This window comes from Meleagris gallopavo, chromosome 21, assembly GCF_000146605.3.
Source record: "Meleagris gallopavo isolate NT-WF06-2002-E0010 breed Aviagen turkey brand Nicholas breeding stock chromosome 21, Turkey_5.1, whole genome shotgun sequence".
In the NCBI taxonomy this organism is placed as follows: Eukaryota; Metazoa; Chordata; class Aves; order Galliformes; family Phasianidae; genus Meleagris; species Meleagris gallopavo.
Window position 1 is genome coordinate 6,415,448 of NC_015031.2, and position 25,728 is coordinate 6,441,175.

At 41.5% G+C, this 25,728-nt stretch overlaps 1 protein-coding gene and 1 long non-coding RNA gene across 3 annotated transcripts in view; one reads left to right on the forward strand and one right to left on the reverse strand.

Moving 5' to 3' along the window:
* Positions 1-6: 6 nt before the first annotated feature.
* Positions 7-3,973, forward strand: WSB1 (WD repeat and SOCS box containing 1). The gene is made up of 4 exons (XM_010721984.2): positions 7-1,212; positions 1,592-1,705; positions 2,495-2,602; positions 2,855-3,973. Exons 1-4 carry the CDS (start codon positions 1,055-1,057, stop codon positions 3,012-3,014), a joined length of 540 nt encoding a protein of 179 aa, XP_010720286.1. The 5' UTR covers positions 7-1,054; the 3' UTR covers positions 3,015-3,973.
* LOC109370662 overlaps positions 3,872-25,728 on the reverse strand; it is a 33,274-nt gene continuing 11,417 nt past the window's right edge. For both annotated transcript variants that reach the window (XR_002120984.2, XR_002120985.2), the window contains exon 3: positions 3,872-8,252. This is a non-coding gene — a long non-coding RNA (uncharacterized LOC109370662). The remainder of the gene's footprint in view (positions 8,253-25,728) is intronic.

Genomic DNA, 25,728 nt, shown 5'->3' on the forward strand with positions numbered 1-25,728 from the left:
TTAAATAATTTTCACAGCAGCGAAACACACTTGACTCCTAAAACCTAGTTTCTAGTTTTATGCAACGCTGGGGTCTTCTTAGAGAAATTGGTTCAGTTTTAGGAAGTATGTGAAGGCCACGTTTGCTTTGGTAAAACACAGACATCTAAGATGTTTGTTTTTAATCTGTGAGTAAGGGGAAGAAAAAATCAAGGACCCTAGTAAGCTCTTTCAGGAACATAATATCTTCTGCTTAAGATCATATATTTTCTATAAACTTATGCTGCAGAACAAACATAGTTCGTATTAAGTAATTATGCACAATTTTCATTTTGATGCTATATATATATAAAGTACAACTGCATGTAAAATCTCAGAATAATATTTTATCATTGTTTATAATACAGTGTGCAATTAACTGAGTAAATTGTATTATTAATGTCTTTTTTATTGTTGACTTGATTTAAAATGCATAAATTCTTTCTAATAATATGGTTAGACTTCCCTATTGTTTTGCCAGAGACATAACTTTTGGCTGTGAAAATTCTCTTTGCTTGCAGTATCTGTTTCTCTTCCTAGGCTGACGTTGGTGATCCAAGCCAATTGTAAACAAGTGATCTTAAACTCAAAGGGATGCCACTGGAGTAACAATATGTTAACCTTACACTTTCTGTCTGTATATTTCTTAAAATTTTGGTAGTTACTGGAAAGAGGGGACTGTAGAGTTTAACCCTATTTATTTCTGCATATTTTAATAAAATAGTTTTGTAATACATGATTTTCAGTAAGCTACGTGGTTAAATTGTGTTGTCTTTATCTTATATTTTGTCTTATTTTGTTAATAACATTTAACAAGCGAGTTAGAATTTGCATGTCTGCTTTAATTATTTTTTAAAATTTTCATTTTAATCTCAAGTATGACACTGAGCATATTTCTTAATTGTAGTAATTCATAATGCCTGATTTTAATATAATCCTAGATAAGCAGCTATTCTTAAACAAAGTAATTGCTTCATTGCTTCACTGAGTAGAGCTATAACTTTAGCTTATTTAATTGCAGGTTTTTCTCTGGGATATGGATAAATACTCCATGATACGAAAACTTGAAGGACATCACAATGATGTTGTAGCCTGTGAGTTTTCTCCTGATGGAGCTTTACTGGCTACTGCATCCTACGATACTCGAGTCTATGTCTGGGATCCATATGTTGGAGTTATTCTTATGGAGTTTGGGTAAGTGTAGTGGTTAAATCCAGAGATCTACAACGAAGGCGCCTACTGAAGATTAATGGTCTTATTTAGCTGTAGCTGATAACAAGACTTGGGAAAGAAAATCTTAGGAGCTGCTGACAAAAATCCTTCAATGGTAGGATAGTGCAGTTTTCCTTCTGAGAAAGAATTTAAAGCACCGATACTTCAGTGTGTACTAATTAAAGCATTTTCAGTAAAGCTAAAATACTCAGTACTGCACAAGATAAAGTAGTTACATTTCCACTCCTGGTTTCATAGTTAAAATGTTCAGTCTGTTTTTTTTCTTTCAGCTTAACTAGTGGTGAAGGAAGTCTGCTGTAGCTCTTACGTATTACACTGTTGGCTCTCTCTCTATCTGCAGGCATCTGTTTCCACCTCCTACTCCAATATTTGCTGGAGGTGCAAATGACCGATGGGTTAGATCAGTATCTTTTAGTCACGATGGACTACATATTGCAAGCCTTGCTGATGATAAGTAAGTATGGGGACAGATCTGTTGGACTCCTTTAATTCCTCCCATATGATGTGAACGTTTAATGGCAGTTGGGTTGGTTTGTTTTAAACTGAGAAATGGCATTTGGTAGTCTTGGTAAAAGTACATGAGGTGACTGCTGTATGTTTCTGTCCATTTTGAATGCAGAAAATAATGAGCTGTGTACAGGGGAGATGATCAGAGTAACAAAATAAAAATAAAAAAAGAGGGATTATAAACAATGAAAAATGTAAATTGGAATAATAGTGCAGTTAAGAATTTTTTATTGTTTTAGTTTACACAGCAAAATGCAAAGTACTCATGATCTGGTATTTGATTTCTGCTGTTGTGCAAATCATATTTTGAAGAACTATATTTTAAGCTTATGAAGAATGCTTTCTCAAGATGACAGCAAGGATATTAACTGCAGGAACACTTTAGTTTTTTGTTTGTTTAATTAAGATAAGCATTATTGAGCTTTCCTGTCAGGAGTTACGCGTAAGAGAGATTTTGTAAATCTTCAGGTTATTGCTTTCTGCTCCAGAAGGCCACCTTTTATTTTAAATGGTGGAGTTAGAAAGGTTGAAGAAATACAAGTGATGGTGTATATCAGAAATGAAGAAGTGATAAAGTTTCAGGCCACATCTGAAATGTATTGTGTGCATATTAAAATATTTATAGAAATTCCCAGAATTTTTATCAGACTTTTTTTTTTTAAATGGAATCAGAGATAAACAAGATAGAATGAAATGTCTGTTCTGATAATTGACTGCTTCATTTTTCCCTTTTCAGAATGATAAGGTTCTGGAGAATTGATGAAGAGTACCCTGTACAAGTTGCACCTCTGAACAACGGGCTCTGCTGTACCTTTTCTACTGATGGCAGTGTTCTAGCTGCAGGGCAAGTATATGCTCCCCCCAAATGTTAAAGTAACACGGTTAAGTTGTTAGTTAAGTGTTCTAAGGATCTTCAGTCATAACATGCGACTCAGTGCAATGAAATCTAGAATCTGATAAACTCATTTCTTATCTTTGAGAATAAATAAAATACAGACCCACAAATGTGGATTGGAGTAGAATCATTAGATAATCAAGGGCAGTAGTTCTGTTTTCTTTTTTCTGGTTTATTTACTCATTCATTTTTACTGTGCAGGACGCAGGACGGCAGTGTGTACTTCTGGGCAACTCCAAGACAAGTCTCTAGTCTCCAGCATTTGTGTCGCATGGCAATTCGAAGAGTGATGCCCACAAGCCAAGTCAAGAACTTGCCTATTCCATCAAAAGTGGTGGAATTTCTTTGTTACCAGATTTGAGCAGAGAAAGTAAAAATTACATCAAACTGGCAGGTGGCCCGGCTGCTGAAACTGGCTGAACACTTTAAAGAATCCTCAAACTTTACAGCCTTTATGATTAAAATGCTACAGGTTTTCAAGAGCTATTTAAAAGTGATATCCTAAATATTTTGTCCAAATACCTGACAGCTAAATTTTTAATATTTATGGAAAACACAGTAGAAGTATTCCTGATGTTCTCAATTTTCTAAAACGTAACTGTGAAAACATGTACATACATAGACATAAGCTGCTACGTGCTGTCAATGTACCTTTAACATTGCTTTTATCATTTTTGATGTGTGTCATGTATATATTGCTTTGGTAGAGCCATCAGATGCATCTGTGCTGTAAAGTGGAAGGATAACTATTATTCTGGGACACTGAGTTAGAAAAAATATTGACATAAGGAAGCTTAACTGCTCTGTATGTATGTACATTGGTTGGAGTTCAGGAAACTGATCCACAGATACGAATTCATGTTAGTTTACTTGATGGAAAGGTACAGCTTAGCTTTTTAGAACAACGTATGGTGAAGGGAAGTAGGTTAAGGTAGTGAGGGATGGAGCATATCTAAAGTCAGGAATTTTGCCTGTGTCAGCTAAAGGAGGCCTTATGTTCCATGTCAACAAAACAGGTTCTATTGAGGTATTGGGCAGTATTGAAGAAATATTTCCTTACATTTCTAAAAACTACTGTATTATTGCCTGATGCTTTGTCTGTAATAAGAGAAGTTTACAGACTCAGTTTATTATTCTTTGACCCTATAATATCTCTCTGGGGGTGATTATTGGTTAATGGCCAAAGATAAGCATAGTACTTGTTTTTGCCTTCTGTTATTTATCTGTACCTGCAGATATAAAGAATGTATGCATTGCATAAAATGCCTGATTATATATATTTTTGTTGAATTTTTTTTATTAAAAGCTTGTATAAAAATATATTGCATCTGGTGACTGAGTTGTCAGCACTACCTGCATGCACCAGTTGTAGCTGCTCTCTTGTACAGCTTTCCTTTCCAGGCCCACAGAACACTGATCTGTAAAAATTCAGTGTGGGGAACCACGGCACAAACAGCCCTTTAATTAGACCAGGTCAAAAGCATACAGTGACATAAAGTGTTCCTGTGCACTGTGTCAAATGGAGGAAAGGGAGTTCTGACTGCAGCACAGAGCCGAAGTTGTGCAGGCTGTAGTAACATGCAAGTTGAATGGGGTTTTTACTTCCATACTCTTCCAGAGTACTGTTCAACCTCTTTGTCACAACAACTATTACATGATGTATACAATGCGTGGCAGATTCGTGGCCAATAGCTCATTAAAAATTAACCAAGCTACATCAGTGGCAGCTATGCTGGGTTCTCTGTGGTGACAGACAGGCAAAAGGCTGTGGAAGTGCAAAAAAGCATTTGCTTAGGGATGGGAAGTAACTGCCCTCTAACCACGTGTGAATCCCTAAGGAAGCAGCCAGCACTTCCTAGAAGGCCAATTTCATCCTTGTGAGGGTGGGCAGCAGACAGAGCAGGAGGGAGCCTTGAATCTGAGCAGGACTGTTGTCCATCTTACTCCAGCAAATGAGGGAACCGTTTCCATGCTCTCCTGATCCCTATGCTGGCTGGCTTAGAAAGAGTGGATTCCTGCAGCAGCACCAGCACTGGTACTATGATGGAGTGGTGAAAAACTTCAGGGAGTACAGATGAGAATGGAAAATAGGACTGATGAGAATTGTTTTTCATGAATTTAGCGCATATGGGATGTGGCAAAAGCTCACCAGAACACAAGGCCTATTACAGAAGCTGGCAAGTCTGCTATGCAAAGAAAGCATCTTTTTGATGGTTCCATCCAATCTCACCTGATCAAACATCCTTTTACGTTTGTGTGGAACGTGACAGATGGCCTACTTGGCTTCCACCAGCTTAGGTACTACATACAGAAACTACAAGGAAATCAATCCTTTCATTCTTGGACATGCTGTTGGCATTTTAAGAGACTAGGATGCTTCGGAAATACAAGCGCTTTTCTGCTTCAACAGTATGGTATTACTGGCAGATTTATTTTCTGATCATGTCCTCGTTTTCTTGGGTGAAAGACAAAAAGTCTCTGACAAAGCAGAAAGAACTCATACTGAGCACAGCCCAGCAGGCCTTAAACTGAAAAATAATGAAAAAAAAAAAGCCCAATCAACCCTATAAATATCCCCATTCCATTGCTACAGCACAGTTAAGTGACAACACACGTACTTCAGACTCAAAGTGAACGAAGGTAGTGTTGTGTTTCAGCCCATCTGCAGTGCAACATACTATTTGCACATGTACAAAAGAAGAGAGACAGTGCCCTGTAGCAAGCAAGCCATCTTCTCTTCTGAATACTCAGCCCAGACACTCAGGCCTACTTTCCAGGAAGATTTTCCCCAAACACTATTCCCAAACGTCATAAATCAACTTTCCACTTCACAAAGACGACTACAGAACAAAGCCAACGGAACGGAACTTCCTCAGGAACTAAAATCCTGCTGGCAAGGAAATTGCATACGTGTCACCATGCTACTTAATGACTCATTCATTTGGTGCAATATTTTTCATAGAATTGCTCCAATTTGGGACAATATTTATCTTTTTTTTTTTCCCCCCAAATGCACGTATGAAGACACAGCTTCTCATACACTATCTAGCTGAAGGAAAAACTGATGAAGACCCTAGAACATTCCACCTCAACCTGAATGCAGAGATGAGTAGCTGCCAGACATGAAGTTTTCTGCCAGGGAGCCTCCTGATTTACAAATACACACTCCTAAATGCAGTCACTCTAATCAGCTTAGCTCTGTTCTGCACCCTGCTGGAATGCCTGTCCTAAGGAAGCAGCAGCCCTCCCCATGGGAGACCCCAAACCAAGAAGTATGCAGTTACTAACATTTCTGTATCTGCAAACATTAAACAGATGGATGCAGACAGCTGTGATTTGAGAGGATGCGCTTAATTGCTCTACTTGATAATGAAAATAATTACTCTACAACGTCGGAACAACCTACAGCTAGAAAATTGGCCAGAGCCATTTGTCAGGAACAGAGGAAATAAACTGCAGCTCTGGAATGCTATTAAGATGCGTGGAAGTGGTTTTTTAGACTGAAGGGTGTTTTGCTGTTGTTACCAAGCTGTGAAATATTTGGCCTACTTAAAAAGAGCTCATAAAGAGGAAAATTTAATGGAGCAAAAGTAGCCCCTTTGTGTTGGTGGCACTCTGTTTAGCCAGCACTGAGCAGAACCAGTTTTAGAGTCATTCAAAGCCATCTAGAAAGATGCTCTGCACAGCTGGTATTTCTGTGGCAAGCATAATTAATGTCCTTAAAGCATTTTGTAATCCTTTGCTGAAGTGTACTCTGGGTATTAAAGAAAATCAATAAAGTGGACAGGAACTGAGCTGAGAGGCCGGAAGCAGAGTCGTCCTGCAATACGCTGACACGCTACTGCAAGCACAGCCTTGCCAGGCAGGCAGCAAAGACAATTAGCAGGAGGAAAAGAGGATGTAATAGCTTGCAGAATTTCCTAACATGGGCAGAAATATCTAGCAGTAGAAGAAAGACATGAATAACTGAGAATTTTTGGATCTAATAAGCTCTTCTAGAAAGAAAAGCATGTTAGCAACACAAAAGTAATAGACAACAGCCAAAATAGGCAAGAGGAAAGTGAAAATTTCTAATACACTGATGGTTATTTACTCTGTTATTGTTCATTAACCCTGTATGCAGTAATACAGAGCACATTTCTTCTGGGGACAGGATGCTGGACAACGCAGAGTCCTTACTGATCAGTTCCATTCTTCTTTGCCTGGGCACTGCAAAGTCCCAGTACCACCATGGTACTTGACTGTTTTCTACACCATGAGCCCGCAGATTCAGGCACACCCTAGCTGAAGGAAAGCCCAACTATGAATCCAATCACAAATTTCATTTACTTGTGCTCACAGTAAGTTTTGTTTCTAAGTGTTGCCAACCTTGAGAGATTGTGTTTTGTCTCCGGACAACCTGCCTTTCACGATGTGTGTTCTCTGCACTTAATAAGTGTAGAGTCTTACTGGAGGGGCTTATTGAAGCCATCAGGCCAGGTTCACTGAAATGCGTGATTTATGGAAGCAAAGGAAGAAAATAACATCTCTGTTTCCTCTCCTTCACCAATTCAGAGCATCCCACCTACTCCAAAACGAAAATTATGCCCATGAAGCCTCAGCCTGCTTCTCCTCACTCTGAGTCAGTTTTTTTTTGTTTTAATCTTTTCTCTAGGACATAAATGATAATTTTAGACTAAGTACGCAAGCTACCTCATTAGTAAGTGCATATATAATCAATTGCTCTACCTGCTGTGTTGCAGAGAGACACCACAAGGTGAGATTTGCAACTGGTTCATCCCCAGTATCCCCAAGAGTTTCCAGTTCTGACCATCATGCAAAGCTAAGCCCATCAATAAGGCCAGGAACACAGAAGTGAACTCTCAAAGCTTAGCACATCCTCTGTAGGGCAGCCAGGGTGAGGGACATTGTGTACCAGGAAGCTTAACTTGAGACTCAATTGCTGATCCAAGTATGCTCAAATATTAGGGACGCCTACATTTGCACTTTGCAGCTGGGGAAGGAGCAGCACTTCTGGGGACATTTTTTTGGATTATTATCATATAACCAACTCAAAATATCCCTGCAGATCATGCTAGTGTATCAGAGAAGACACATCTCATTAGCCAAGGCTAAGTGAGACGGAAACTATGAGGCACTGTGACTTGAGGGCATCAGTTCTGGTTGACAGTTACCACAACAAACAAGTTACAAAGCTGTTGGTGCTCCTCATAGGACCACAGTACTTGAGGGGATTGGGCTGGTAATCAGTTACACTCAGCAAAGAGAGGTCCAGTACAGTTCTAGGAAGATTACAGTAAAACACTTGTTTTTGACCAGTGCATATTTATCCTCCCCTTCATGCACTTATAGCAGTATTTCCTGACAGGCCCAGACATCTGAGATGCCCAAGCTTTGAAAACAGAAGCAACAATTACAACTTTTGTTACTACCATTTCTAGAAGCACAAGAAACCCACAAAAGACTTACAGGCAGCGGAGCTCCGGCAGTCAGGCAGGCAGCCTGGCCAAGGCAATCACTGGGCTCTACCACACAGCCAGCAGAGACACAGAAGAAGGACTTGAGGAGAAGCTGCACTCATGTAACACAGAGAGGAGACCTGAGAGAGGAACAGAAAGATTAAAGATGCAGGGAATGATTTTCCACAGGGAGAATAGTGCTCAGGCTGAGTGCAATTAAGCCTACTCCGAGCTAATATCAATTTCCTCCCAGCTGTTATTAACTAGCACTTGTCAATAGGTTACACAGAGAGGGGCAAGGAAGGAAAAAAAAAAAAAAGATAAAAAAGCAGCAGCATCAGTAATGGGAGCCTCTCTGGACACAAAAAGGCATGGGAAGAAGGACTGCAGAGATAGCCTGCAAACTGATCCCCAGTGACTGTCCCTGTCCCCGGGAGTCCTGGGCACAGACCAGCCTCTGCCTGCAACACATGGCTGCAGTGGCTGCCTGACAGCATGTCAGAGAGAAGTGAGACCAAGAGATAACTTCCTCATCAGAAGGAAGGTCCTTGGAAACACTGTGAGAACAATACCTATTTTCAGCATTCACATATGGCATCTCTGTTGAATCACTCAGGGAGAGACTAAAAAACACTCCTGAGTATTTTGTGTGATTGACATCATTAGTATTGCAGCTAAATGAGGTCTTCCATTTCAACAATTCAGAAATATGGTGATGAATCCCATAACCTCTATTCCTCATAAATTACAATGTCCTCATAAAGGATAGAGGTTGTATAAGATCCTATAGGAAATGTGGTCAGGATCATCCCATAGGAAAGGTGTCAGGCAAAAACTCTTTAGCCAAGTTATTGTTTCAGATTAGAACCATCTGAGGAAGGCAAATGGGTTTTATGTGTGATGCTGGCTTCTGCACAGGGATAATTTTGTTTTATAAACACCGCTCCACACTGCACACAAATCCAGCTGCAGTAAGCAGTTCCAGAACAGCTTTAATTATCAATGTACTAGAATGAAAGCAAAGCCAATGTAAACTTCAGATAAGCAATCAGTAACTTTGTTTAGGTCATTATAACAATATTAGCTATCAGCTAAATTACACCTTTTGTAACTAGTTGAATTCCAGACAGAAGTTCTGGAATGTACGTTATTTCAAATGCGAGATTAGAAAATCCCAAACGCTCACTGTCTTTGCAGATGTCTGAGTTCTTTGTTGCATGGAGGAGATAAAATATTTATTTATGGGCTGCTATATTGAAGTTGCCAGGCTGGGGGCTATACAACAGAAAGACTAATCCCACCTCCCTCTGACCTCGCTTCTCAGCCTACGCAAGCTTCACAAACACTGAAGATAGCTCAGTTTGCCTGTACACGAGATGATGGACTTTTCGTCACCGCACTGGAGCGTACTCTGCACTTCTTCAGGTGTCCAGGTGATTGTACATTACCTCATGGATGTGAATTTACTTGAGTGTCAAACAGCTACAGTTCCTGCCTACGTGGTTCTGTGTATATGGGAAGGAGATAACAAAAGCAAAAAGCCCTTACGTCTTAATGCACCCCCCTGTGTGCATTTATCTGCCTGCTCTGTTTTTCTAAGCTGAACTCAGAATGGCAGCTACTGTCCAGTGGTAGCTAAGGAGGATTGGAGCACACAGCTGTGAGCACTTATGAGAGTCTGTAAGAGTCGAGGCAAAAAGTAGCACTGCAGGGCTTGGAGATCGCTGTAAGTGCAACCTACCGAGGAGAGTTACAGGTGAACTCTTACTTTGGAAATAATACTCTGACTGAGGGCTGCACTGGCAAAGTGAAAACCTGGCCTGAGCCCTGCTGAAATGAACAGCATTAGTCATGCAAGTGTGCCCTACGAATCTCATGTATCTTCATGAACAAATTGTATTATCCTGCTACATGTTATGATTTGCTGTGCAGAATTATGCTCCCTTTGCAAGGTAGAAACCAGCATTTTTAAGGAGGTATATCAGAAATGATAATCAAAGGCAGGATGTTTAAATCCAGAGAGGAAAGTTGTCACTGTTTATTTCTGAAAGACAGACATAGGAAGCTTTTCCTTACTTTCTACCCCTTTAAAATCTGAGCTGCCATTTAGCTGTGCTTTCTCCCACCTATACGCTTCCCAAATCTTGTATACTCTGCAGAAAGACACAGGCTTTTTGGCACGTCTAGTGGGCTCACTTGGATGATTTCACTCTTAATCTCTTGAAAGCATAAGTGCAGAAATATCTTCTCTGTTGGATAAGATTCAATTTAAAAGAGTCAAGCACTAAGACTGCATTTTCATTATTCAGGTTGGAAATTCAGTACACAAAAGATTAACTAGAGAAATAGCTGTACAATCCAAAGAAGCTTTGAGATCCATTTAATTTGTCAATAAATGTCAGAGAAATGACTAAATACTAATTCTATAATAGCAGGTAGACTAGAAACGTGTCCTTTAAAGGTGAACTATAAAATACATCTTTGTATGCATGGTGTCCTTCACTGTTTCTTTTTTATGACTTTTCTATTATTATTTCAATTATGTTAGGCCACAGAAATTCCACTGGCGATCCAAAAAGCTCATCAGCTCAATGACCTGTGAGAACACATTAATTATGCTTGTCTAATTAAACCAATAAGATGTTACTGATGCTACTTCCTTCTCTGTTACTTCTTGCTCCTAAAGACAAATAACTCTTTGTGAAGGCTATCCTAATCTGCCATCAAAAGATATAACATCAATTTGCAAATCATCTTATACCAGAATAAATACCAGGACATAAAAAGTATATGAGAAAATACACTGGCATATGCTATTTGCAGTGTAAATGCACATATTCCTGCCTACCTGCACAGCTTGCCTGTTTAAATGAGCCACTAGGGTATGTTTTGATGGTATTATTAATTATTGACTAGCTCCTTGTGGTCACAGCACAAGAAACACGTCCAGGGAAAAGATTTTAAAAAGAAATATTGCTTCATCTTAATTGTATCAGGTGAAAGAAAAAAAAATCCAAGGTCCACTGCAGATAACAGTAATGAGAAGACCTAGTTTGGGAAGAACTTTGATCCTGATGTGGTGTGTCACAAGACTGAGATTTCTGTTTGCTGCTGTCCCAGTCTGTTTCCTGTTAGGCCACTGGCATTGTAATGGAGCAGCTGAACCACTGCCCCACGCACATAAACCTCAGCAACACACCTACAAAACAGTAAGATGTTCAAGAATGGCTGCAGGCTGTGGCATCAAGAGGGAATTCCTAATGTACCAAGCTATTTGCTTGACAGTGATTCAAAAAGCACTGTTCTTTCAGAACAATAAATCAAACGTAGCTGCTACAATTGGCACACTCCGGAGAATAAACAAAAGTCAGGTGAGTGGCACTTTTTTGTTGCTGTAAATCAGCACCAGATTTGGAGTACAGTTTGCTAACGCTATCTCTCTGATCTCAGTGCTACCACAGGTGAGCTTTATCTACTGCCTGGGGGATCTTCTCTGAATATACTCCAGTGCGTAATGAATTAAAATCTAGCTAAACAGAGTACATCATGAGAGTGATCTGATGAACAATTGACCAGATCCTAATGAGTCATCATTACGGCAAAGAACAATTTGCAATAAGGAAAAAGAAGTTTGAAATGCCAGTGTCACATGGATTAACGTGGGTGTGAGCGACTCCAGCTAATTGTGTTGAGGTGTAACTCAGACCTGGTGGTGTCCAGCAGGCCATGAGGTTGGGTTCTGGGGCCTGGGAACAGCTTGGTCCTTGAGCTCCAGTTCCCACATCCAGTGAGCTGGCGGCTGTGTGGGTGTTCACTGCGGTGTCCCAGAGGAAGGTACAAAGATCACTTGGCTATGCATAGTTTATTTACTGTGCCCGCTGGCTCATGAGACATCAGGGGGCTGGAAGTGTACTGAAGTCTTTCAAGTGTTCACCAAACACAAACCTGTGCTTGCCAGGATGGTATTCAGCCAAGACATTCAGTGTGGGATCTGACCGATGGCCTGAACCACTAATTATCAGAAAACGACCCACCTGGGCTTAATATTCACTGCTGCCATGGAATACACATTGCACAGACAGCCTCATATTTGGTGCACAAGTGTCTCTTTCCAGCTAATCTGCATAATCAGACCAGGAAGGCCTGACTTAACCAAGTCTATTTCTGTCTGCAGAAGGATATGCAGTTCAATTCATGAGCTCTTCTGGCAACACGCTCCAAAATAAATTCATTCAAGATGTTCATCTGTGTGGATGCAGAACTTCTTAAATTACCCTTTTCCTATGGAGTTCTTTGCCCAATAAGCAATTCCTTTCAAGCTAAGCCAGCACCACACCCCAGATTCCCCTCAACCAAGATTCTTACATACAGCTGTGAGAATGCTTTGTACAATGTGATACGTAGAGAATGGTTTCCTCTTTTTACTATCAGTTCTGTCTAGTAATATAAGAAACATGGTGATGAGAGTGTTTTTAGGCTATTTTTTTCCTGAATGTATTACAGTTCAGATGCTGTTACCTACGTACTATTCAGAAATTAACCAGCATTTCAGATAATTAATTACCTCAAACCATACATTACTCAAAATGCAAGTCAGCAGCATGTATGGAGAAATGTGACAAAAATAGCATTTGAAATGCTTATGGAAATCAGTAAACATTGAAATCTCTATTTCTACAATGCAGTAGAATACAAGTCTTCTAACACCAAGTCTCTCTAGTCCAAAAAACTCCTAAACTAAGCTGACAAGAGACAAAGCAATGAACAGAAAACATAATCCCTTGTTTAAAGAGAAATAAAGGAGGCATAGAAAAGGAGCCCAAGGATAACTTCAGAATATGAAGATAGTACCTTTGACACAAGCCTATTTTGCTTCTCAGAACAAATATCAAATACAAATATAGTTCAATAAAATGTCTACAGGGGCAGATCCAGAGATTTTACTCCACCCGTCACAGATGTAACTTTGCTGCTGACTTGGTTTCTTCTGCTCTTTCAAAACTGATTAGTCTTGTGATTTTACATCAATGATTGCTTGTTCTTAAGAACTCAACTTCAAGAATAAAATACCCAGAGCTGAATTTCATCTCAGAGCAACAGGAGCAAAATGTTGTTACATTTCCAGAATCAAGGTAAAGAACATGATCTCTACTTATTTACATACCAAAGCCAAGAGATACCAAGAGTATGTTATTTTTAAAGCCACGTGCTCTTTAAAGATATATTCAGGATTTTGCACTGACCCTCACAATTCAGGCAGTGGGGCTGGCTGACTTACACTGAGATCTGACCCAATGTGCATCCTGATGAGATTTTGCTTTTATATATGACTTTGACTGTGATCCATTTAACTCCACTCGAGAAGCTGGGATTGGTTTGAATTGTTGCTGTATTTCTTTGCCAGGAAGAAAAAAATAAAAAGGCATGGAGAAAGAAGGAGAACTCCCCCTCAAAGGCTTCCAGTTAAAAAATTATAATCAATTTGTGAGAATTCAACTTCTCCCCATACTGGAACCCTTTCTGAGTCTACAGTGCTCTCTGCTGGATAACATACACTACTGCTTACTTGGTTTGAAATGGAAATAGCTTCTTGGATGGAATTTGAGAAAACCACTGTCTTCTCAGCACATCCCTTGGCTCTCTCTGACGAGATGGTGAGTTATATGTTGTCAAGCTTCAAGGTGCTATCTGCTCTATGAAAGCAAAAAATGATCTCAAACAAGAGAAGTGCAGCAAAAATTAGCACATTATGTTGTTACTAGATATCTGCTATTCTCCTTCATTAGATGCGTTTTGTGTCAGCTGCCACATGAGCAAAAAGTGGGAGATCCTGGAGTCTACTTCCGACTCCCTCAAGCATTTATTTACTCGAATAAAATTGAAGTTTTTAGTAGTTACAATGATTACAACACTGACTTTATTCAAAAAGTGTTGTGAATCAGCACTGATAGCAAAAGAACTGCCAGACAGACCACGTGAAGGAGCAAGAATTCCAGGCTCTCTGGCTGTCTGTGAACATGCAATGAAGGAAGGCTTTTGAGAAAGCACAAGAGAGTGCAACCGACTCCTGCACCAGTGGCTTTCTGCTAACTCCATTGCTGTCTACTAGGCAGTAAGCTGCAGGGTTTGTTCCCCAGATCAACGTGGTTGCTTACCTTTCCAGGCAGAGACATTCACCCATAGCCTCCTTATGATTATACATAAAAGCAGAGACTCTGAAGTCAGAGTCAAGAAAGTAGCTCTTTAGCAAGTAATAAAACTACCAGGGTGTGTTTAGATGGGATCTGCAGTTTACCCAGGATCTGAAGGTAACCTGCAGCAGCTGCACTTTGTGTCATAACAACCATTTGCATCCCACTGCAGATTGGATTTGTCAGCTTTAGAGGAAGAAAACAAGCTGTGTGGGATTTTCTGATCCATTAGAGCTCTGGCTTCTTGTAGGCCATCTGCTTGGAGCAGCATGGAGTATGACAGGGTTCTGCTAAGGCTAGGAGACAACCTCTGACTTCTTTTGTTTCCTCTGCTTTAATTTGGAAAGAGCCAGTGCATGAAACACAAACAGACAGTCCCTGAAAACCAAAGAAATGCATGCCTTCAATTCTTTTCCTGAATATTTACCTCTGTTAACTTTTCCAGGACAACTTTCTTTTCTTTCAGAAACACACCCTCAGAGACTACAGCTGTGAGATGCTGCCCTTGAGGAGGAAGAGGAAGGAAATCATAAATTATGCACAGCTTTATAGGCCTTTCATGATACACTTTGCATATGAATCATCAGAGCATGACAGTAGCCTCATGATGGCTGGAGACTGACATCTGTCAAAACTTTGTTTCCTCCTTCTAATGTTGCTCGTTTGTCATCTGCAAGCAGTACTTTTTCCTGGGTCTGCAAACAATCGTGCTTTTGTTTAGTGGGGATATATTGCAAGAGTCCTTTTGCTGGAAAGCATCAGCTAATGATGCTCATTTTCCTCACTTCTGGGAAAGAATAGTCTGGCTGCCAGCCTAAGAAAGAGTAGGAAAACTGTTCCTCCAGCAAGTATTGAGGAATTGCATTCTGAAATTGTCCCAAACACAATGAAGCCATCAGTCAGCACTTCTGAGGCTCTGTAAAAACTTTATTCCTGTCAGATACAGATGGCATTTTCTTAAATAATTGAGGTTTTGTTGCAACTTAATGCTCCATTTTGTTTACCATCGCTACACTCTCTTGTAAATAACATCCTTCACTGCTACAAAGATAGCAATTCATTTTCCAGGGAGGCAGCTGTGGGAAAGCTGGATTTAAGTCTGTCACTCAGCTAACTGGAGTCCACTTCTGCCTCTGCAGCCACCTTCCTGTTTTATGTAGCTTTAAACTCTTGGTGCCCCAGTTCCTAACACTGTCCGATTACCTTGTACATGAGCTGTTAAATACAGGCAATCAAACATCTGAAAAATGATATGAAGCTAACTCAAAGAACATTAAATACAATTATGTTCTTTATTGCCACCTTCCAGGACCCACACAGCCATACCTGTGTAGATCTCACACAGCTTATTTTATTCTTTTTTTATCTGAAGTCCTGAAGAATTTTCTTATTTTTTTGCTACTATAGTGAAAGCTGAGGTTTACAAGAAACCATGTTATTCCAGGAAATGGGGCTTTAAAGTGAAAACACGGAAAGACTAACTGCAAGATTATGAGATCAGGCAGATGTGTAGGAGAGGCTGAGTCACAAGGGATCTGGATCTGCAGACCAAGAATACAGTTCACACCCTGCCACCATCCTCCTCTGTGCCATCAAGGTAATCTTCCAGCAGCACAGGAATAATGTTCTTGCTGCTCTTTAATGGATACCATCACTTACGATTTTTGTCTCAAACACTTTCCAGGGACAAACAAGGGGTATCCAGCCAGGAACTGGTGGGAGTGTGCATGGATATTTGCTTCTATCCAAGAAAAGTCGAAAGATACATATATTTTTAGTAACTAGTTGAGTCATCAATTCTTTCACATCTTACCTGAAGCCAGGCACTATTCTGACCTGACCTTATGCTGGAATCTGTGCAGAACACAGATGCCATCAGGATTGGATGGACCCACCCCAAACAGCAGCACAGCAAGGTAGGAGGTCAACAAAGACAGAACAACAACTTCTGTTCAGAATTATCGCGTCTCTACAGCACTTGAACTCTGTAGAGGTGCTGCCCTCCAGTACAGCCTAAGCTGCCTACCCTTGCTGTTATTAAAAGTACCTTGGGTGGGCTTATGATTCCCAGAGGCATAAAATGGAAGAACTATCCTCACTCATCACAAGGGCTACATTTTCAAATGCGTATTTTCCTCATATGGCAGCAGGGATGTGTACAGTTGTTTCCCAAATTATGTGCACAAGGCTATGTTACAGCTCTGATAATGAAGGAGTAATTAATAGAAAACAGTGGCGGTGTGTGGTAGGACTGCACAGTTGCTTGGAATACCTGCAGCAATAATGCTGGGTTTTGTTCAATGATTATCACACCCACGCTTGGAGACAAAGAGCTCAACAAAGCAACTTCAGGCTTACAACATCACACCCACCATTTACCTTCTAGTGGTCTCTGCAAGGAAATGCATTTAGGAAGGGTTATAACTGAGCTCATGGACAGGAAAGAAGTTCCAGTAATAGCACTGATGAAATCATGTCTCTAGCCCACATGAAGTCCAAAGACTATTTTTAGCCAGAGGCCTAAACTGAAGTTTTAGGACTTCGTCTTTTAGGGCTTGTTACCATTACTGAGATGAAGGTTGTGAAGGGAGCACTGCCTGACTTTATACCATCGCATGGAACACCTGTGGACATCAACACAACTCTTTCAGGAGAAAAGGGGCTTCAATTATCAAAACCATGGGAAAACGTATAGGAAAATGCATTAGAGTGTCATTTACAGGGGGAGGGGACCACAAGTGAGTTGCATGACATGGACTGAAAGCTGGGACAAATGATGCCTACCGTGCCTTTAATATTCTTACCTTTCAGTTTCTTCTGCACATAGCATGACTACTGCAGCCTCATTAATAAGCCATCTGTGCACCACCCACTTCTGCATCATTATATCTTTGGGAAGCAGAGAAATTCTGGAGTATGTTTGAAATATACAGAAGTTGAGGAACTTACCCAAAGAGACACATGAAGCCTGTGTCAAGTAAACATAGGTTTTTCTGTGCCACTGGCTAATGCTTGTGTTATGGAGGTCTGTATTCCTTCTTAAAAAATAAAAAAATAAACATAAAAAAGAAAGGAAGCAGCTGGCTGCTAGTAACATTAAACCAGAATTTTAAGAATGCCCTATTGCTTAGCAAATATGCTGATTATTTGGCACCCCTTAATTTATAAATTGAGAAGCAGAATTAATGGGGCCTGTTAGATGACATAATCTACTAGTCAAATGTTCAGATTTTTATAAGATAAAATCTTGAGTTTTCTTTGGCCTTTTAATTGAGGCCAAATATGGGTCACCTCATTTTTTCCAAGTTAGAATTTTTGTTCCTGTACTTGTGCTCTGGACTCGCTTTCTGGGCCAGAGAAGATGTAGTGTAGCTGCTGGAGGTCAGTTTCTTTAAATAAAAAAGTAATCTAGATCAATGGGGGATTACAAGGCACAAAATCCTCACAGCTAAGTAGGGTCAGCCGTCCTGGATGGCAAAACTACCCCGAAGTTTTAGTTCACAATGAAATATCTGCTCTCTTGCAGCCTGTTGGGTTCCCTTCCCAGGAACGAGTTTGCCACACTGCTACTCTTCTTTTTACTGACTAGCGGCTTTGGTCCATCTGCGAAGATGTGCTCCTCACACCCACAGGATGCCAGCAGCCACAGCTCAGTGCTCACTCTGCAAACGAGCCCAGGAGTACAGATGTGCACCCCGAGGTGCCGAGCCCTAAAGACATCTTGTCTTGTTCTTGGGTGTCAGCAGGAAAACCTTACCCTATAAACACAGCACTGCTACTTTTCTCATCACTGTTTGAATTCAGTAGTATTTCTGGTCACAGGAGCCTACTTTTAGTGTTGTGGCAAAAGATTACATCTGTATCTGAGTTCAAAGACACTGTAAGGGAATTCTGAGTGTGTACACAAAGCCAAGTACAGGGTTGTGGTGAGCCAGTGACATCCATAGAGAGCCTGATCTCCCTCAGAAATTGCTTTGAGACAGATACATAACCATTCCTAACTTCAGAGTTACTGTGTTAGGATGTTTTGTCAACATAAGATGCCTCTCCCGTGTCTTGTTTGTTATTCCCTATTTACCTTTACCTCCCATGAAATCATCACTAGCAGCAGGAGCTATTTCAACTATGACCTCCTCCTCCATGGAGTGTCCTGTGTGTTGGACCTCCAGCAGGCTGCACTCTGGTGCCACAGCCCCCATTCCTAAGAAAGAAGAGACTGGGGACTCCATTCTCATGCTAAGTGTTCTGCTTGCAGAAGGACACATCTGCCAGCTCAAAATAGACTTCAGATGAATTCACTGAGTTGTGAGTGAACTCACAGCTGGCCGCCAGTCTGAAAAGAGTTCAAAGCTCTGAGCTGGCCCCAAGGGGTCGGACATCCTCCTCCTCTTCATCTGAGCTCCCACAACACCTGTGCTCAAGTAGCAGTCATTCTCAGGAGCTTATTTTCCTGGCAAAGATGCTATGACATATACATCAGGGGCTGAAAGCAAGGCTGTGCCAGCAACATCAAAGTCAACTTCTATTTGCAACTATACCTTTGAGGAAAGTGCAAATATCACACAGGAAATTAGCAATGATTTTATAATAGCTGTGTTTTTTTAAAACAATCATCTTCAACAACAGAAAATAAAGGGAGAGATCTGAAATCAAAGTTCTTCAACAGAGAATATTTTACAGCATAGGATTCCAGTGATAAGACTCAAACCATTACATCAGCCACTGAAAAAACATCTCATCAGGACATAAGAGTGGCCAACCCTTCAAAATTGTAACTGCATAGAGAAGATGGTCTGAGGTCACCCCTGTTACATCCACACATCAGCTGTCAGGAGGATGCACAACTGCTCAGAAACGTGTGGAAAATATATTATTTAATCATGCCCACAACAGGAAAAACTGTACAGTCTCACAAGCAAGCCTGAGAAAAAAAGTAGATTTGACAGTTATGTAGTAAGTCAGTTGAGACTACTGCTGATTCACTTCATCTGCATCCTGCATCTCTTCCTCCTGATGTTATTAAAGTATATATGCATCTACTATTTATATGCTTATATATATACACATGCATTTCTATATAGAAGCACATACAGACACACAAACATTCTCTGTGTAACTGTGAGTGAGAACCATTATCTTATTCTGGGTCTGTCTCTGTGTTTGCTAGTGTCTCAAGCAGTGGGGAATCAGTTCCTGACTGCAGCTCCTGAGGGCAAAAATAGATACATGCATGACACAGTGAAGAGTATTTAGGTTCAGAAGTTAACAAGTCCGTATGAGATGAGAGGCTTGTTCAGGTGCAGTGACTGGATGTGCGGAGGGCAGCTTGCATGTGCGTGCACCGCATGGCTGAGTTGTGTATGAAGCAGCACTCGGAGTCGAGATGCAAGAGCACAAGGAGCAGGAGAGTGCCGGCTCTCGGGTTATTAACGCTGCTGGTATTCCAGTAGCTGCAAGAGGGCCACTTTTAATTTTAGTTTTAAATAAAGATGGTTCTTTAACTTCCTGCAAAGGGCTCAAAGCACACAAGGATCTCTTGGCTGTACTTTACAGAATTCACAGACGAGGCTACAGGAAACCCAGAACAGAAGGGAGAGAAGGAAACACATCGCCCCTCACCCTCTGCACTCGAAGAACGCTGCCTCGGACTCCGCCGCCGCCACGAGTTGAGCACCGACCGCAGCTGCGCCCCGCAGCGCAGCGCTCCGCTCCGCTCCCTGCTCTCCCTTCCCCTCCCGCTGCCGGCGGCCCGAAGGGAAGGGAGCCGCTCCGGGACAGGGCGGCCTGCAGGGGGCATCCGAGCGCCAAGAGCCTCGCACTTAGAGCCGGGTCTGTCCCGCGTCCGGGGCCGAAACGGTTGGTTTCGGGGCCCTCTGGCATCGCTGCCGTGGTGCCAGGGAGCCCCGGTACCGGACGGACAACGCAGGGGAGAAGGAGATTTACAGACCGGGGCGCTTGATTCAGCTGGTTAGAAGCTCCGCTCCAGAGCAACAGCGATAACATGCTGGCCCAACCGATTTCTTACTTGTCATTTCCAGGAGCGGGAGACAATGCAGAATTGTGCAGTGCCATCGGGCAGGCCGTTTGTTCAGCACTGCATCACCCCAAGATGCAGAGCCTCGCTCCAAGCAGTGCGTGCTGCTCCTCTCCCACAGCTGATGAAGCCTCAGCAGCTGCAGGCAAACTCCACCCTGAGCAAGGCTGGAGCCAGGTGAAGAGCTGAGCTGCAGGAGGGCTGTCACCTCTCCTGTAGCTGACACCTGCATCGAGGAGCTCAGACACCCCTTGGTCCCTGCGTTCCACAAAGCGAGGACCAGCAGCTCTCATAAAGTTTGCAGAGGTGTTTTAGGGTTTTAGGGACTTGCACTCACTGCTTTTCAGAACACGCCCTGAAGTTACAGTGAAAGCAGGACATTGTCCTGACCGTGCTCCTTACCCATAGATCTGAACGTACTGGAAAGCAAAATAATCCATCTGGGAAGGACTTTCTCGGGACACATCACACTCACTTTACCAGCAATGAATCACAGAGGTAACTTGTTTCCCTTCTTGTTACCAGCTGCTCCCTCCAGTAGGGATTTAGGTGGTTTGAACCAAGACATTACTGTTTTCTCAGAAACTCCCAGCGTCTGTGTCTCTCTAGCTTCCTGGAAGATGCTCTTCATGCAACACTCACAGTGTCTCAAAGAACTGTGTCTGTTTTGAGTAGAAAGAGCAATAGTTTGGAGATGATTTGAAGACTTAAGAGACACTGGATCAACCCCAGAGGGAACGGGAAATAAGCACTGCTCTTATCTGCAACATCAACGCTTTGTGTTCAGCTGCCTGCATAGACAGCTGGCATCTGTTCTACAGCTCTTCTTACAGGGAAGAAGCGTTCATACATTTTTATCCCAGGATCCTTAAATAGCCCTACACTGTGTGAAAACTGTCAAACCCTTCACTGCAAATCCTAGGCAGGAGGGAGTTAAGCTTCCAGCCCTGAACGTCCCAAAGTTTTCCATAGTTCAAATCTCCATCTAAGCTCAGCAGACAAAATCCTTGATTCCCAGTGACAGGAAAGGATTGCATTTCCATCATGAGCTCGTCATCTACTCCCTTTGTGACATTACTGCACAGTATTTATCTAAGTAACTCAATAAGCTCTTTCAAGTTTTCTTGCACTTTTAAATCAATCCACTGTTGCTACAGATAAGCGGCCATTTTGGGTCACTGGAGAGCAAACTTCAGATAAGAAAACTCTCCGGGAGGCCTCTGCCGGTCTCCTCTTGCTGGCAGCCTTTTGTTTCTCCCTCTCTTAATACACAAGATCTCTACGACGTTGTTCTGACTGTGTGGGAAAGTACAGTGATTGCTTCTACAAGCGGTTGTGGAATCCATTCTGCTCTTGGGACTCCCAGAGCCCAAATTTGCACGTCCCACTTGCATATGTGAGCTGATGTGGGTGTGTGCACACATCCTTACTGAGATACCTCAGCCTTTGCCCAGCACTCCTGCAGCATGGGCTGAAGGCTGGGAAGGCTGTCAAATGCTCTGCTCCTGAAACCGAGGTTGATATTTATTTACCTCCCTTAATATGTCATCATCTGAGTCAGTAAACCTTAGTTTCATGGTAAAGGCCATTATTTCTGGAGCTGAGACACACCAGGTAGAACCTTTCTGAAACATCTCACAGCACAGCTCAGCTGGACTTGATGTGTATTCAATTTTTTTTATCCATTTTGCCAAATAACTTAAAAATACCAAACTAGTATAAAGAGCTTGCCTACATGCAACTGTTTCTCCATGCATGTAAAGCTTGAGTAGGAATTTAATGTGTTACCCTGCTTTCATCTTATTTTTTGCAGCTTTCAGGAATAGAAAGGAGCTGTTGTGCTGTTTGTGCTGTTCTGGCCATCCAGCACAAATCTCCAGAACAGCCCATGTCAGAGCCTTCTCCCATACCTTGTCTATGTTCCTGTTCTTGCCATCATTGTCCCAGCTAACAATCAGGAGGGATTGCCCACAGTCACAAGAGAATGAGCCAGCGCAGGCCCTTTCCTGATTTTCAGTATCCACAGTTCCTTTTACCACTTCACTATTGCACAGCATTTCCCAGAGGATGAGGATCCAGGCTACCAGATGAACCCACCGTAGTCTGATTTCAGCTCTGCCTGTAACTCACAACAGCAGACCAGCTTTCCTTCCTTGGTGCAGGAAGACTTTGAACAGTACTTATCTCTGAAGTCAATTTAGAGCCCAGTGTATCAGAAGTTCTAAAAATGATCCTCTAAATATCATTTATCATGATAAATTACTCCTCATTAACTGATCGACCTTTTCAAAAACTTGTGAAAGAGAAAGGTACATTTTGATTGGCTTCAGCCTGAAAACAGATTATGACATTACCTGTGTGATATGCCAAAACTACATACCATATAGAGCCAAAAAAGCAAGCCAGACTGCATTTCTCTCCTAATACCACACTGGGATCTCTGGAGAGTGCGCTATGTCTAAAACCAGTCTTTATTACCAGGAGCTCATTGGAAGAATTCTCTTTTTATTGTCCTGTATTAGAAATTCTGCTTCTTTAAAAATCACCAGAGGAGGCAGTCCTGGTATTCAGAGTGCACCTGACAGTAAGGAGAGCATCCTAGACTGCATGGATCTCGTTAAAGCCCTTACTAACCCTGCCTTGCATGCCAGTAGGACATACAATGGGTACCCTGACACACAAGGTACACCTCCAGCTATAAACTCACAGCATTCCCAATTCAGGTGGCTTAATTGAGAGCTGAAGATAACCAATAATAGATTATTTGCTGCTGCTGAACTGGTGGTTGTCATTATTTACTGAGTTTCCTTTTTCCCTACAGAAGTAAGTGCACACAGCTCCACAGTTATTTTTCAGTCTGTCTTCCTCTGCTTGAATTTCCACCCTCCCTCCTAACCACCACTCCTGCCATCAGGGGAATACCTAACACATCTGTTATCTTTCTGATTTCTCTGCATGTAATTGGCTCTAAGCATATATTCCTTTGAAGAATCTATCTGCCCAGCAAATGTGCACTGTGAATACTATGCCTGTCCATTATTTACAAGCTTCCATCATGCCCCAACAGCAGGAATGCCATACATAGGATTAAAGGAAGCAACAAAGCAAGAACAAAAGCCAGGTTTCCCTGGCAGCACAATTTATGTGCCTTTCTAATGCATTGCCTTATCTGCCTCACAGAACAGTGACAGCTCCCAGTTGAAGAGAAAAATAAATTATATCTTAATTAAGCACTGTTTTTCTGCTTTTCTTGTGTCCCTGGCAAGGGAAGGCTGTGTCATTCTAACTGCATCCCTTTAGAGAAAAATGCATGCATCTTTATCTAGAGCCTTAGAAACTTGGAAATACTCCAACACTTCCATACTGGAAGACAAGTCCCTAACATTTTTGCAGCCACACTTCTATCCGTAATGTTGCATGGTCATTTTTCCATTGGCTCCAGGAGGGGTAAAAACCCCATGTACCTTTTTTCTGATTTCTGTCTTGTACTCACATCTTCTCTTACTTTCTCATGCAGCTCTAGCCTCAGCTTTTAGGATTATCCAGAGGCATTTAATCTGAGGTGAGAGCTTGCTATAGGAATAGCAACTGAATGTCAAAGCTCTTTTCTCAGCTCAGCTGCTAATGCATACATTTATTTTTTCTTCCCCCACTTTTAATTCCCAACTACTTCTCCAGAGGAAAGTTACTCTGCTTGGAGATGCTGCTTTGTGCAGGCTGCAAGAGTCTGGATAACCTGATTCAAGGAACAAGAAGAAAACTAGCTCTAAATTATTGTGTGGCTCACTTGGACTTTCAGATGTGTTAGATAATTCCATGACAAAAAGCAATTTGGATTTTGTGGCTAACTGTATCCTCCAAATGTAGCTTCTCTTATGGGAATGTTTGAGAACTCTTCAGTGTCTGTAAGTAATAATCCATGCTGAGGCTTTGAACTCGCATCACAAGATTATCTTCCCTAAACATGTAGGGTTTTAATTATCTGTAAAATCTCCACTCTTCTGTGAAATTTGCCCCAAATCAATAAGTACATTATTAGGGATTCCACAACTGCCTTGACCTACCTAGTATTTTCAGAAGCAGAGGCAGTGTACTACATGGAACAGAAGTTTGTGCATCTGTATGCCATGCTCTGGTGCACACAGTGCACCTCTTACCAGTATGTCTCATGCACTTAGACAGTGGTTTGGACTGAGAACTGTCTGCATAATGACTAATGTAATTAGAATTCAATCTCAACTGGTCCCTCTACACATCACTGTACGAAAAAGAAAACATTAAGTCTGGACTGCTAAAAGCTAGCTTGAAGTGCTTTGACCACATCACAATAACAACAGTTAGCAAGGCTAAATGTCTCCTCTCATAGCCTATTCCCAGCTTTCCCTATACTGCTGCAGTAAGCAAAGCAGCCTGTTTGTTTTTCTAGCACAAGCTGACCTTCTGTGCAGTCAATATCTAAAACACATTGTCTGAGAAGAGGGAGTTCACAACATTGGATTATGCAATTATATGAGTGCACCCAAGCGTTTTGCAATGCAGACTGCATCCAGTCCTGCTGACTAGTTGTGATTTTCAAATACATTGGAACTGGCACGTCTTGAAATGTGAATTCTTTGCAGATGGCTGTATCTGCTGTAGGCAAAACTCCACTATGATATTCTAAACAGTTCCCCTATTGTGTGGCTCTGGGGCATGTGAGACAGGGAAAGATGTGAGCAGAAAGACATTTGCAGCTCCAGTTCTGTTGTTTCTCAGATGGGCCAAGGCTGATAAGTGGAGCTGGGAATACTTCTGTAGCAGCCTTTCTGCCTGTGAAACTTCCCGTTTGAAGGGTCTAAGAGGGGTCAGGATGTAGAAGAAATACAGAGAGTAACAATTTGGTAGCTGCTATTTTGAAGACATCTAGAAGAGCCAACAAGATGTATAGCTTTGTAACAGAACTATAGAATGGAAAAGGACCAGATGAGTTCTTTCATAGCTTGAACACCTACATAAAATTACTAGCAAGTGTAATATCCTGATTATCCTTGTGGAAGCATTTGTATGCTTGTAATTTTGATATTTCAAATTTCCTATTTTAAATGTGAATTGTTCAGGGCAAATTACATTTGAGGGGGGCCCATTTTTTGTTTTCATGTTTTGGTAAAATATAACATATATTACCAAACTGAGCTTTTGAATTTGGAGGAGTTGCAAATCTCAGAGATGGCACAGAACTGCAGAACTTGCAGGCTGTGACCGCAATCCCATCAATAAAGAAACAAATTCAGACCTAGTACTTTACGCTCTGAATTGATTTAGCTCGGTGAATATTTGGAGTAACTCCACTAAACCAAGGGAATTATTTTTATTGTACCATTGTAATTGGCAAAATCTGACCTATTGAAAGGG